This window comes from Python bivittatus, unplaced genomic scaffold, assembly GCF_059951505.1.
Source record: "Python bivittatus isolate LINGU-HERP-01145 unplaced genomic scaffold, Pbiv_v1 ctg000170_np1212, whole genome shotgun sequence".
NCBI classification, from domain to species: domain Eukaryota; kingdom Metazoa; phylum Chordata; class Lepidosauria; order Squamata; family Pythonidae; genus Python; species Python bivittatus.
Genome location: NW_028277039.1, coordinates 318154 through 333946, shown reverse-complemented (window position 1 = coordinate 333946; position 15793 = coordinate 318154). Strand labels below are relative to the sequence as shown.

Here is a 15793-nt window from a genome sequence, read left to right as displayed (position 1 = left end):
AGCTTTGACTATGCGGATCTTTGTCGGCAAGGTGACGTCTCTGCTTTTTAATATGCTATCTAGGCTTGCCATGGCTTTCCTCCCAAGGAGCAAGCGTCTTTTAATTTCATGGCTGCAGTCTCCGTCTGCGGTGATCTTGGAGCCCAAATAAATGAAGTCTGTTACTGCTTCCATTTCTACCCCTTCTATTTGCCAGGAATTGATGGGTCCAGATGCCATGATCTTAGTTTTTTTAATGTTGAGTTTCAAGCCAGCTTTCGCACTCTCCTCTTTCACCCTCATCAAAAGGCTCTTTAGTTCTTCACTTTCTGCCATTAGGGTGGTATCGTCTGCATATCTGAGGTTGTTGATGATTCTCCCTGCAATCTTAATTCCGGCTTGTGATTCTTCCAGCCTGGCATTTCTCATGATGTACTCTGCATATAGGTTAAATAAGCAGGGTGACAGGATACAGCCTTGTCGTACACCTTTCCCTATTTTGAACCAATCGGTTGTTCCGTGACCGGTTCTAACTGTTGCTTCTTGGCCCGCATACAGATTTCTCAGGAGACAGGTAAGGTGGTCTGGTACTCCCATCTCTTTAAGAATTTGCCACAGTTTGTTGTGATCCACACAATCAAAGGCTTTTGCATAGTCAATGAAGCAGAAGTAGATGTTTTTCTGGAACTCTCGTGCTTTCTCCATGATCCAGCGAATGTTGGCGATTTGATCTCTAGTTCCTCTGCCTCTTCGAAACCCAGCTTGTACATCCGGTAGTTCTCGGTTCATGTATTGCTGAAGCCTAGCTTGTAGGATTTTGAGCATAACCTTGCTAGCATGTGAAATGAGTGCAATTGTGCGATAGTTTGAGCATTCTTTGGCGTTGCCCTTCTTTGGAATTGGAACATAAACTGACCTTTTCCAATCCCGTGGCCACTGTTGCGTTTTCCAAACTTGCTGGCATATTGAGTGCAGCACTTTAACAGCATCATCTTTTAGTATTTTAAATAACGCAGCTGGAATACTGTCATCTCCACTAGCTTTGTTGTTAGTAATGCTTCCTAAGGCCCACTTGACTTCACTCTCTAGGATGTCTGGTTCAAGGTCAGCGATCACACCAGCGTGGACATCAGGGACATTAAGATCTTTCTTGTATAGTTCTTCTGTGTATTCTTGCCACCTCTTCTTAATCTCTTCTGCTTCTGTTAGGTCCCTGGCTTTTTTGTCCTTTATCATGCCCATCTTTGGACTAAACGTTCCTTTCATATCTCCAATTTTCTTGAAGAGATCTCTAGTCTTCCCCATTCTATTGTTTTCCTCGATTTTTTTGCACTGTTCATTTAAGAAGGCCTTCTTATCTCTCCTTGCTATTCTCTGGAAATCTGCATTCAGTTGCTTATACAGTGGGGCAAAGAAGTATTTAGTCAGCCACCAATTGTGCAAGTTCTCCCACTTAAAAAGATGAGAGAGGCCTGTAATTTTCATCATAGGTATACCTCAACTATGAGAGACAAAATGGGGAAAAAAATCCAGAAAATCACTGTCTGATTTTTAAAGAATTTATTTGCAAATCATGGTGGAAAATAAGTATTTGGTCAATATCAAAAGTTCATCTCAGTACTTTGTTATATATCCTTTGTTGGCAATGACAGAGGTCAAACGTTTTCTGTAAGTCTTCACAAGGTTTTCACACACTGTTGCTGGTATTTTGGCCCATTCCTCCATGCAGATCTCCTCTAGAGCAGTGATGTTTTGGGGCTGTCGCTGGGCAACACGGACTTTCAACTCCCTCCAAAGGTTTTCCATGGGGTTGAGATCTGGAGACTGGCTAGGCCACTCCAGGACCTTGAAATGCTTTTTACGAAGCCACTCCTTCGTTGCCCGGGCAGTGTGTTTGGGATCATTGTCATGCTGAAAGACCCAGCCACGTTTCATCTTCAATGCCCTTGCTGATGGAAGGAGGTGTTCACTCAAAATCTCACGATACATGGCCCCATTCATTCTTTCCTTTACATGGATCAGTCGTCCTGGTCCCTTTGCAAACAAACAGCCCCAAAGCATGATGTTTCCATCCCCATGCTTCACAGTAGGTATGGTGTTCTTTGGATGCAACTCGGCATTCTCTCTCCTCCAAACACAACGAGTTGAGTTTAGACCAAAACGTTCTACTTTGGTTTCATCTGACCATATGACATTCTCCCAATCCTCTTCTGGATCATCCAAATTCTCTCTAGCAAACTTCAGACGGGCCTGGACATGTACTGGCTTAAGCAGGGGGACACATCTGGCACTGCAGGATTTGAGTCCCTGGCGGCGTAGTGTGTTACTGATGGTAGCCTTTGTTACTTTGGTCCCAGCTCTCTGCAGGTCATTCACTAGGCCCCCCGTGTGGTTCTGGGATTTTTGCTCACCATTCTTGTGATCATTTTGACCCCACGGGGTGAGATCTTGCGTGGAGCCCCAGATCGAGGGAGATTATCAGTGGTCTTGTATGTCTTCCATTTTCTAATTATTGCTCCCACAGTTGATTTCTTCACACCAAGCTGCTTGCCTATTGCAGATTCAGTCTTCCCAGCCTGGTGCAGGTCTACGATTTTGTTTCTGGTGTCCTTCAACAGCTCTTTGGTCTTGGCCATAGTGGAGTTTGGGGTGTGACTGTTTGAGGTTGTGGACAGGTGTCTTTTATACTGATAACAAGGTCAAACAGGTGCCATTACTACAGGTAACGAGTGGAGGACAGAGGAGCCTCTTAAAGAAGTAGTTACAGGTCTGTGAGAGCCAGACATCTTGCTTGTTTGTAGGTGACCAAATACTTATTTTCCACCATGATTTGCAAATAAATTCTTTAAAAATCAGACAATGTGATTTTCTGGATTTTTTCCCCCCATTTTGTCTCTCATAGTTGAGGTATACCTATGATGAAAATTACAGGCCTCTCTCATCTTTTTAAGTGGGAGAACGTGCACAATTGGTGGCTGACTAAATACTTTTTTGCCCCACTGTATCTTTCCCTTTCACCCCTGCTTTTCGCATTCCTTCTTTCCACAGCTATTTGTAAAGCCTCATCAGACAGCCATTTTGCTTTCTTGCTTTTCTTTTTCTTTGGGATGGTTTTAGTTGCTGTCTCCTGTACAGTGTTACAGACCTCCGTCCATAGTTCTTCAGGCACTCTGTCTACCAAATCTAATCCTCTAAATCTATTCATCACCTTCACTGTGTACTCACAAGGAATATGATCTAAGTCATACCTGAGTGGTCTAGTGGTTTTCCCTACATTCTTCAATTTAAGCCTAAATTTTGCAGTAAGAAGCTCATGATCTGAGCCACAGTCAGCTCCTGGTCTTGTTTTTGCTGTCTGTATAGAGCTTCTCCATCTTTGGCTGCAAAGTATATAACCAATTTGGTTTCTTTATTGACCACCTGGTGATGTTCATGTGTAGAGTCGTCTCTTGTGTTGTTGGAAAAGAGTGTTTGCTATGACTAGCTTGTTCTCTTGACAGAACTCTATTAGCCTTTGCCCTGCTTCATTTTGTACTCCAAGGCCAAACTTGCCTGTTATTCCGATTACTCCTTGACTTCCTACTTTAGCATTCCAATCCCCTATGATGAAAAGGACATCTTTTTTTGGTGCTAGTTCTAGAAGATGTTGTAGGTCTTCATAGAAGCAGTCAACCTCAACTTCTTCAGCATCAGTGGTTGGGGCACAGACTTGGATGACTGTGATGTTGAATGGTTTGCCTTGGATACGCACTGAGATCATTCTGTCGTTTTTGAGGTTGTACCCCATTACTGCCTTTCCGACTCTCTTATTGACTATGAGTGCAACTCCATTTCTTCTAAGGGTTTCTTGCCCACAGTAGTAGATATAATGGTCACCCGAATTAAATTCACCCATTCCCGTCCATTTCAGTTCACTGATTCCCAAGATGTCGATGTTCAGTCTTGTCATCTCATGTTTGACCACATCCAGCTTGCCTTGGTTCATAGATCTTACATTCCAGGTACCTATACAATATTGTTCTTTACAGCATTGGACCTTCTTTTCGCTTCCAGATACATCCACAGCTGAACGTCCTTTCACCTTTGGCCCAGCCGCTTCACTCTTTCTGGAGCTACTTGGAATTGCCCTCCGCTCTTCCCCAGTAGCATATTGGACACCTTCCGACCTGAGGGGCTCATCTTCCGGCATCATATCTTTTAGCCTTTTAACATTGTCCATGGGGTTTTCTTGGCAAGGATACTGGAGTGGGTTGCCATTTCCTTCTCCAGTGGACCACATTTTGTCAGAACTCTCTGTCATGACCTGTCCGTCTTGGGTGGCCCTGCACGGTATAGCTCATGGCTTCACTGAGTTATGCAAGCCCCTTCGCCACGACAAGGCAGTGATCCATGAAGGGGAAAGCTTGGGCAGGTTCTCTTAAAAGAACTACAGTGAGTTTGGCTTACAATAAGCATTTTGATACGAAGACTTGTATGGAAATTGTCACTGTGTCCTGTTTCGACATGCATTTTAAGTTAATATCTCTAAAATCTGGCCCACAGTTTGTAAACTTTGGCAACTCTATTCAGTAATGTGGGAATAATGTTAAGAAAGCATAAACTACTGCAGGAAAGGTAGCTTGAGGTTTTCCCAGCTCTATACAATGTGTTTTTTTAGTTATTTTAGTTACTTTATTTCCAAGTATTTTAATACTTGGAGCAACCATGCTTTAAAATTCAGAGCACTGAAATGTGCTGCCATGTTTGCATGTACTTTTCATGAACATCAGAAATCAAGCAAGTTTTGTAACATGGGTGCCCTTTTCTCCTAATCTGAGAGGTGGTGGAGCTGGTTGTAATGTAGCGGGAAGCAGCACTCTTGAGTCAGTTGGAAAACCCAAAGTTCCTCGTGCACAAGAAACTAGCCTGAGACACAGGAGACCAAGTTTAAGTGTCAGTTTAGGTCAACTTGCCAATTTGCTGGTGGCTTTCAGGCCAATCTCTTCATCCCTTCCAACAGGGGTGGGATGGATACAGGAAAGGACCCTATTGTACAAGAAGATAGGATTAAAGTTTATTAAATTAATGTACCCAAGATAGGGTAGCCCAAGATTTTACCATTTACTTTACATTTTTGTTAGCAATCATATGTTTATCTTCAATACAGGGACACAATTTGGAACATTCTCCTATTAGGAAACCTGAACTGGTTTCTTCTATTGTTAAGTCAGTTTTTCACTAGCTTCTTTTGGCAGAAAAATTCTTGTTTTCATTTTATCCAACCTCTCCTAGTGCTGAGGACTGAAAAAGTAGTTTAAATAATGAAATGAATATAGCAATGGTATGGGATGCTAGCAAAGCATATATGCGAGGTTATTATATATATCTAAATAAACATATCAAAAGAATATCACAACAAAAACTTCAGTTATTATTAGATCAGATTAAGCAAAAAGAAAAAGACCACCAAGCAAAACCATCGGACAAAGATACAGTGGGGCAAAAAAGTATTTAGTCAGCCACCAATTGTGCACGTTCTCCCACTTAAAAAGATGAGAGAGGCCTGTAATTTTCATCATAGGTATACCTCAACTATGAGAGACAAAATGGGGGAAAAAATCCAGAAAATCACATTGTCTGATTTTTAAAGAATTTATTTGCAAATCATGGTGGAAAATAAGTATTTGGTCACCTACAAACAAGCAAGATGTCTGGCTCTCACAGACCTGTAACTACTTCTTTAAGAGGCTCCTCTGTCCTCCACTCATTACCTGTAGTAATGGCACCTGTTTGACCTTGTTATCAGTATAAAAGACACCTGTCCACAACCTCAAACAGTCACACTCCAAACTCCACTATGGCCAAGACCAAAGAGCTGTCGAAGGACACCAGAAACAAAATCGTAGACCTGCACCAGGCTGGGAAGACTGAATCTGCAATAGGCAAGCAGCTTGGTGTGAAGAAATCAACTGTGGGAGCAATAATTAGAAAATGGAAGACATACAAGACCACTGATAATCTCCCTCGATCTGGGGCTCCACGCAAGATCTCACCCCGTGGGGTCAAAATGATCACAAGAATGGTGAGCAAAAATCCCAGAACCACACGGGGGGCCTAGTGAATGACCTGCAGAGAGCTGGGACCAAAGTAACAAAGGCTACCATCAGTAACACACTACGCCGCCAGGGACTCAAATCCTGCAGTGCCAGACGTGTCCCCCTGCTTAAGCCAGTACATGTCCGGGCCCGTCTGAAGTTTGCTAGAGAGAATTTGGATGATCCAGAAGAGGATTGGGAGAATGTCATATGGTCAGATGAAACCAAAGTAGAACGTTTTGGTCTAAACTCAACTCGTTGTGTTTGGAGGAGAGAGAATGCCGAGTTGCATCCAAAGAACACCATACCTACTGTGAAGCATGGGGGTGGAAACATCATGCTTTGGGGCTGTTTGTCTGCAAAGGGACCAGGACGACTGATCCGTGTAAAGGAAAGAATGAATGGGGCCATGTATCGTGAGATTTTGAGTGAACACCTCCTTCCATCAGCAAGGGCATTGAAGATGAAACGTGGCTGGGTCTTTCAGCATGACAATGATCCCAAACACACCGTCCGGGCAATGAAGGAGTGGCTTCGTAAGAAGCATTTCAAGGTCCTGGAGTGGCCTGGCCAGTCTCCAGATCTCAACCCCATGGAAAACCTTTGGAGGGAGTTGAAAGTCCGTGTTGCCCAGCGACAGCCCCAAAACATCACTGCTCTAGAGGAGATCTGCATGGAGGAATGGGCCAAAATACCAGCAACAGTGTGTGAAAACCTTGTGAAGACTTACAGAAAACGTTTGACCTCTGTCATTGCCAACAAAGGATATATAACAAAGTATTGAGATGAACTTTTGATATTGACCAAATACTTATTTTCCACCATGATTTGCAAATAAATTCTTTAAAAATCAGACAGTGATTTTCTGGATTTTTTCCCCCATTTTGTCTCTCATAGTTGAGGTATATCTATGATGAAAATTACAGGCCTCTCTCATCTTTTTAAGTGGGAGAACTTGCACAATTGGTGGCTGATTACATACTTTTTTGCCCCACTGTATAACATCAAATAAAAATCTTGCAACAGCAACTTAATATTTTGATAAAAAATGAACTCGAAAGAAATTTGAGATATATAAAACAAAGAAATTTTGAATATGCTAATAAAGCTGGAAGATGGTTAGCCTATAAATTAAGAAAGGATAGGGGGGAAAATACTATTACTAAAATTCAAGATAATGAAGATTTAACTGACAAGGAATTAAAAATGCCTTTTACAAATATATGAATTTATATAAAAAATGGGAGATGCCAATAGAAAAGATAGAAAACTATCTTTCAAAATGTAACTTAAAGAAACTATCAAAGGACCAAAAGATAATAGTAAATAATCCTATCACAGACCAGGAAATCATACAAGTGATTCAAAAATTGAAAACAGGTAAGGCCGCAGGTCCAGATGGATTCCCGGCAAGTTATTATAAAAAAATTCAAGATCAAATTGTACCATTACTTAAAGACTTTTTAAATTCAATTTTGATAGGGAATCAGATACCTAAATCGTGGACGGAGGCTAACATTGTTTTAATTCCAAAAGAAGATCAAGATTCAAAATTATGTAAAAATTATATTTTGAATAGTGATTATAAAATATATACTTCAATCTTAACAGATAGACTAAAAATTATATTACAAGAAATAGTTAACCATGATCAAAATGGTTTCCTACCACAGAGGTATATAAAAGATAATATAAGAACAGTTATAGATCTAATAGAATATGCACAAATACATAATGAAAAACAAATTACACTCCTATTCTTGGATGCTGAAAAAGCATTTGACAATTTTAATTGGAATTTTATGTTCAAGACATTAGACAATGGATTTTGGAGAGATCTTTTTAAATGCAGTGAAAGCAATCTATATGACACAAAAAGCCAGAATAGTGGTAAATGGAGACATGACACAAGAGTGTCCAATTGAAAAGGGAACAAGACAAGGTTGTCCTCTATCTCCTTTACTATTTATATTTGTTTTAGAAGTACAGTGGTACCTCTAGTTATGAACACCTCTCGTTACGAATTTTTCAAGATATGACCAGCTCCGCCCCCAAAAATTTACCTCGAGATGCGAACTCCGCCTTGAGCTACGAACCTGATCCGCGGCCATTTGCCCTGCTGCCACGCGGTCGTGGCTTCCTGTGGGCGAGATTGCGGTAGCAAGGAGACGTTCGGTGAGGCTTGTGGTGTATTTTGTGGCGTTTGGAAGGTTTTTGGTGTGCTTGTCAGCATGGCTCCAAAGAAAATGCAGAGCAGGCTGGCAACTGACTTTAGACAGGTTTTTCCCCAGAACTGAGCCTGCAGCTAAGAGGCAAAGAAGAGAGGAAACCCCTGAAGGAGATCTCCCCGATGTCCCTTTGGAGGGGGACTCTCCCTCCAAACAATAACTGCCTCCCCACCCCATTCTCCCTCTTCATACTGTGCTGTACTGTACTTTTTTTCATGTTTTTGAGGTTTAAAAATAAAATGCATATGTTTCTGAACTGTTTAGCCGTATTTACATTGAACCTTATGGGGGAAATTTACCTTGGGGTGCGACCAAATTCAGAGGGCGGATTAACCGTATTTACATTGAACCTTATGGGAAACTTTAACTTGACTTGCAACCAACTCGAGTTGCAACCAGAGTCACGGAATGGATTAAGTTCGTAACTAGAGGTACCACTGTATTAACAGAAGGTATTAGAAAAGAAGACTGCATACAAGGGTAAAGATAAAACAAGGAAAGTACAAATTAAAAGCCTTCGCTGATGATTTAGTAATTACAATGCAAAATCCACAGGAGTCCCTAGAGCATTTACTAAATACTTTATCAGAATTTGGAGACTTAGCAGGATTTAAAATAAATAATCAAAAAACGAAAATGATAAATTTAAATATGCCACAAAAGAGCCAAGAATTGTTGGACCAGAAGACAGGCTTTCAAAATGTAAAAAAAGTAAGACATTTGGGAATAGAAATTTCAAAAAGGAATACTGATTTGTTTCAAAACAATTATGTAAAGATATGGAATAGGATTAAACAAGATTTAGTAAAATGGGAAAACCTACATTTATCATTATTAGGAAGAATAACTATAATTAAAATGAATATATTGCCAAAACTATTATTTTTATTCCAAACTATCCCAATTTTAATTACGGATAAAACTTTCAAAACCTGGCAAAGAGACCTGTCAAAATTTATTTGGCAGGGGAGGAAATCAAGAATAAAAATTAAATTATTACAAGACAGTAAAGAAAGAGGAGGTTTGGGACTGCCTGATATAAGATTGTATTACGAAGCGAGTGGTTTGCTATGGATAAAAGACTGGGTTACATCAGAAAATTGGAGATTATTAAATTTAGAAGGACATGATTTAAAATTTGGTTGGCACGGATACCTATGGTATAACAAAATTAAAATGAATAAAGCTTTTAATAATCATAAAGTCAATTTTTAGAATTTGGAATAAGTATAAATCTATCCTAACACCAAATATTCCGCTCTGGATCTCTCCACAAGAAGCTTTTACAAGATGGGATAATGTAGGAAATTATAAATGGTTGAGATATTCAAAACTACTAAACTGGGAAGGATTGTCGTATAGATTAAAAACAAGAGAGGAATTGGAAAAGGAGGGGTACCCGTGCCACTGGTTCACATATTTCCAGTTGAAAGAACAATTTAAAATAGATATCAAAAGTTATAAATTTACAAAAGAATTATCATGGTGGGACACTCAAATCAATACAAATAATGATCATATGATAGCCAAAATATATAAAATGTTATTACAAGTCAAAAGGAGGGAAGTTCAAAATAAAGATTGTATGAAAAAATGGGAGAAAAATTTTGGCTATAATATTATGAATTATGGGAAAAAATGTGGACCAAAGGGTTAAAATTTACATTAAATTACAGTTTGAAAGAAAATTTTTATAAAATGATGTACCGGTGATACATAACCCCTGATAAATTAAATAAAATGTATAATACAATATCGAATGTATGTTGGAAGTGTAAAAAGGAAATTGGTACTTTATACCATATGTGATGGATGTGTCCAAAAGTCAAAAAATATTGGGGTACATAAAATACATAAAAATATTTGCAAAATATGGTCAATGGAAATGATTAAGAAACCTGAACTGAACCTACTCGGATTTATGGACGAAGAAATTGAGGAAAAGCATGGAAATCTTCTATTACATCTGATCACCGCAGCTAGAGTCGTCTATGCAACTAAATGGAAAGAGGAAAATGTACCAACCCTAAAGGAATGGTTACTTAAATCTTTGGAAATTGCTCAAATGGCTAAATTGACTGACCAGCTAAAAGATAAAGATGTCGATGACTTTATAACAAATTGGAAACCCTTTTTTGGCTACATGGAAACAATATACTCCATACAGATGAACATTTAGAGTAATAAGTAAGAATTGTGAATAAAATAGAAACAGAGACAAGATGAAGGAACCAAGAAAAGAAGAAGACGTGTAAATAGTTAAAACTCACTGTTTAGTTAGAAGGAAACCCTGTTTTTAAAAATGTTTGTGTTTTTTTTTTTATTTGTATTTGCTCTTCTCATTTTATGTTTGTTAGGTATCTGTTTGTGTTAAATTTTATAAGCCAATAAAGATTTAATTAAAAAAATAGTTTAAAATGCCACTGGGAGTGGGAAAAAGATGTAGAAGATGAAAACATGTTTAGAATTTTAATGGTGTCCTGGATTTAAACGTATGGAAAAATGTTCAGGGGAGTTGTATCAGCTAACACTCAAAGGTTCCAGTAGAATGCATGATGTTTCAAATTCTTGTTGAAATTTGACGTCCTATTGGTATCCCACAAAAATAAACCTCTAGGTGACTAGTGTCCTTTTCATTGCTAGGGCTTGTGCATTTAGTTGAGTTTGACTGCACTAATGAGGTTGGCCAGTGGTGCTGGCCTTGATTCCAGTATGGGACCAGTCAAGGGCCATTTAATTTGGGTTTCTTTGGTGGGGCTATATCAAGGTATATGTGATACTTTTATACACACCTATATAAACTTTGTTGCACCCTGCCTAGAACCCTTATTTATTAGGTTGAGCTACACATTTTATAAACGTATAAATAAAAACTCCCCATCTACAGAGCGTCACTTGCCACTTAGAAAACTATTAAGTTTAGACATAGTTTTAAACTGGTAGCTTTAACTACCCGTCGAGTTGTCCAGTAGATGGGGCACAGGAAGGAGCTCCTTGTAACCCCTCCTTTGGATCTTATTAGACTGTTGCTGAATATTTCTGGCAGCATGATTAATCTGGGTTGAGAAACAGTGCTATAGTCAAGGAGCACCACCCCACTAGTGTTGTGACCTGTGGGGAATATGCACACCACAGTGGACTTCCTGATCTGTGCAATTGGGCGCATATATAATACAAGTCATCACAATGGCACCTGGTACCACTGAAGCCAGAATAGATGGGCAAAATGGAAATCTCCTCCCCCCCTCCCCGCACTGGCCAGCGGGCATGAGTAAATCATCTTGCACTAAGCCCGTGTTTGTAAGGAGCCCATGGAAGACCTGACAAGCATTTGTTGGTCTCAGCAGGTAGATGCCCCTGCAGAAGCTGGGTGCCTGATCACCCACTGCCAATATGGCCACAGAAAGCGGTGTACAGGAACCAATGGGTTCTGCAGCAGCTTGAAGTTCCCAACCCTGAGTCTCAGCAACCAGACATCCACACTGTGATGGGAGAAAGAAATTACCATAAAGTTGGAACAGCTAACCATGACATTAAGTTGTCTTTGGGATGATATGGAAGCAACATCATGATACAGAAAAATGTCACTCAGGTATGTTTGTGTCATGCTTTGGGACAAGTAAGAAAGACCCATAATGTTCCTTAAAAGTTATGGATGCCTCAAGAAAAATTCCATAATCCATTTTAGATTAATTGAAGTAACCATGGTCTTGGGAACCTCAGATGCTGCAAAAGACACATTTAGGACATGGAGAGAAAGGATGACTTAATGAAATTTGTGGAGTTTAAGTGGGTTGTAAGAAAGGGTGGCAAATGCGCCGTACACATTACTGAGTGCTGTAATGTGGGATAGTACAACATGTTGCCCTTCAAAATGGTGGGAGCGAAGACCACAAATAATGGTTTATTGCCCAAATTTGAGAACATACAGGCATCCAGATAGCATTCCACACATGCACATTCATCTTTTACTGATACCATAGTTTAAATGAACACAACATCCCACTATTATGTAAGTGACATGCTGAGAAAGGGCTGGTTCAAATCACTGGCAAATGGTGTTTCTGCAGAATTTCCCCCTTGTCTTGTTTCTGGCACTTTCAGGGATGTTCCTGGTTCTGAATGAGCTTCAGCAGCTGAAAATAAACCTTCCTTTGCTGTGCCTGTTTTTTTTGGATACATGGTCTGCCTCCAAATATTTTTAAAATATGATCAACAAAACCTCAGTTGGAAATTCAGGTATCAAAGTAAAGTATCTCCTCTTCTGGAATGAGGGAAAACATTTTCAAAACAAGATGGTATGATTTTTATAGGGAGTGGTCAACTCCTTGAGAAACTGTAGACAACTAAAATGCAGCTGAAAGATGTCATTCTCATTATAAGCACCCAGTTGCTTGTGAATGCTGCCCACTCCCTAGATGCAAGTATACTTTCTGAAACTGTAAACCTACTTAAGGGTAAATCTCACACAATGTAATACATAACTATAGGATGTAAGGTAAGGCATTTGCATTTTTTACTTCAATTAGGTGCCTTTTTGCTTGGAATCTTCCACTGAAGAGGCCAGGTCTTCTTTCTGAATAAAGAATATATAAGGTGCTGTGTTTATTTCATAGATGTGAGGTAGACTGGAAAATAAAGAAGGCAACAGCACACGACTTCTGTATTGCAGCCAAGAAAGCTACAAGGACATGACCATAAAGTCATTGAGAGTTGAGCTCAACCTGCTAGCTGACCTTGGCTGATGGCAGAAGGTTCAGACCTGGTTCATACTTCAGTTGGATGTCACCTGGAAACCAGGAACACACTGTACATCTCACAAGATAACAGCAAACCACTTACATAAGGCTGTGAAGAAAATTTCAACTTGAGGGAATCCTTAGCTTCTTTTTAGTTTAATTAACACCAGAGTCATCTTACCTCATTCCCCAGAGTTTCAAAATGACTAAGTATTGTGCATCTTGAACAAATAATTAACCTTGAGTGGTGTCTCAATTTTGGCTTCATGTAATGAAAAAAAAATCCTTTTAATATTGTGTCCATTTCCCTGCTAGCTTAAAAATAAAATGAAAATGTTCTGCTTTTCAGATGAGCTGTAATGAGCAACACCAACATCCTATGTGGAAGGTGTTGAGAGAACAAAAGACATTTGCTGCTTGTCATGACTTTAATGTTTAACTACAGAAGGCATACATACAAGAAGTGGGAGAACTAAAGCCCAAGAGAACTAGAAAGGCTACAAAATACAACACACGGACCAATACATTTACAAAACATTCAAAATCCTTACAAAATGGGCTGTATTGGTCCTTTTTGTTCTTTTTACAAACTCAAACTTTGTGGCCACAGGGGAGCAGTTAATAGATTCACATCCTCCCCCTCCCAAATTTACAAGCGTAAAGAAAGAAAATCTACAGGCCTGGTTGTTTCTCTTGCTAAAACGATCAGCCCTCTCCCACAGGGCTTGAGGTTTCTCTTTGCTAAGGACTTCTCCGACTCCATTGGCCGGCTCTGGTGGCAGCATTTGATATGGGAAAAGCAACATCCTGGATCCCAACAGTAACCACTCTCCCGCATTCCCCTTAATATTCCATAGGATCCTGAGCATCCTTTTTTTTGTTGTTGTTGAGAATTTTGTGATTTAGAAGTCCCCACCCACAAGAAAAATAAGTTACATAATATTTAAACTGGCTTTTCCATACTCTTTGGGAGTCCGGGAATGTCGGACGAGCAGATCTGCCCCAGACAAGTGCTTGGCATCAGCAGCCACCACTTTATTATAAGCTGGTCAGGCACACGTTATGTGCCTCTCTTGAAACACAATATGCACAAATCCAAAGTTCCAACAAATATTTCTGTTCTGTGTATTTACAATAGTTCAAAATTATATTCACAGCATCTTCTGAATTTTGGCCAAGAGTCGGAAACTTTGTTTTCAACTTTAACATGCCCAAGAATGAGGAGATTTCTTGCAAAAAGACCTGTGGTGTAAGCCCAGGATGGGGAGGGGAAGGCAGCGCCAAGGTCTAGGCAGACCCACCCATATTCTTCTGTCAGCTTGATAGAGATCTCCAGGCTGGCATCGTTTCCACAAAGTTTGCTTCTTCTAACTCGCTCCAGTTCCTTCCATTACTTGCTGTGCCTGTTTTTGCCCCATACAACACTGTGCAACAGACTGGAACAGCCTACAACAAGGAGAAAGAACTTAATTTCAAGACAAATGGTTTAATTTCCCAATACAAAGTCATGACACTTCAAATTTACTCACTTTTCAATTTCTGGAGCACAGTGAACAAACTCATGGTTCCAGAATTTAAATGCTGGGTTTTTAATCAATTCAATGAAGGTGATTAAGAGACCCCAGGGATGAGGCCTATTTACAATCAGTCGTTCTAACAAAACCCTGTAAAAAAAACCAAGATGAAATTAAGTTATGGAAAAAAAAGGCAAAACACATGATTTAGCAGTACCAATTACAAAACCTTTCTGAGTGAACAGGAATAACTCATGGAATAAGCCATTCCTGCAGGGATATTGGAGACTGCCAACATCTTAGTTTTAGATTTGGAGCCTGCTCTCCCCTTAAAGCTTATCTGGCATGATCCAGCCTTTGGTTAAAGTTTTTTTTTTTTTTTGCAACTTTTGGCAGTGCTTAGCTGTTGAATATCACACAGGACAGTCGCATCTTCTACTAGTTCCCTTCGTGGCTTACCTGGTGATCTGTTCTTGAATAGCTTCTGTATTGGCTTCCGCGAATAAGTAAAGCATGGTGCAGCTAAAGTAGTGAGTGTGGCTATTGGGATACCGTAACTGATTGGCGATCGCATTCAGGAAGAGGTACCGACCTGGGTCAGAACACCAAGAGAGAAAGGTAGAAAAGAGAGATTTCCTTTCATGTACCACTGAGTGCACCAAATTTGGTATGCTAAATTGTGCTGCAAGCTTGGAAGAGGTTCAGAAATTGACCGGCTTCACACAACCCAAATGAGTCAGCCATTCTTTCTGCCATCCACAAACTCCTCATTTTCTGTGGCACTACAAGACACAGGATGGCTTGTGTCTTGTAGTGCCACAGAGACAGAGAAAGGCCCTGAGAGGCCCTGTTTTTGCTACGTCTCAGCAGGGAGCAAGGAGAGTCAACAAACTCTTCAGGAAATTAGGTCAAATGCCAGAGGGAATTTCTTCAGCTTCAAGCATGTAACTGGTGCGAGTTTGACATGATGATCCTTCACCCTACCCCAGGATCCAGTTAGAAGCACACAATGCAAACAGCTGGCTTATGACATCAAACTTCCTAGCTGTATCGGAAGCTACATTTTATGGACCTGAAAGCAACAGCTTCTTTTCTGACCAAGGGCTGGAGAACAGACTGATGACCAGCAGACAAGTCCATGCAGGGTGGGCAGTCAAAGGAAAAATAGGTTGCTTGGATAGTGCGTGACTTGGACTCTCTGAAACAAGCCTTCCCCAGGTACATAATCTCCCATAATCTCCACAGTTGTTAGGGATAAT

General features: G+C 40.1%; 1 protein-coding gene across 6 annotated transcripts in view; it reads right to left on the bottom strand.

The window, feature by feature from the left end:
* Window positions 1-14114: 14114 nt before the first annotated feature.
* Window positions 14115-15793, bottom strand: part of CNOT1 (CCR4-NOT transcription complex subunit 1) — a 123933-nt gene continuing 122254 nt past the window's right edge. For all 6 annotated transcript variants that reach the window (XM_088135406.1, XM_088135410.1, XM_088135409.1 and 3 more), the window contains 3 exons: window positions 14994-15126; window positions 14550-14684; window positions 14115-14466 (listed from right to left, as the gene is read on the bottom strand). In XM_088135406.1, the coding sequence (XP_087991532.1) occupies window positions 14388-14466; window positions 14550-14684; window positions 14994-15126 (347 nt within the window). In that variant the 3' untranslated portion in view covers window positions 14115-14387. The remainder of the gene's footprint in view (window positions 14467-14549; window positions 14685-14993; window positions 15127-15793) is intronic.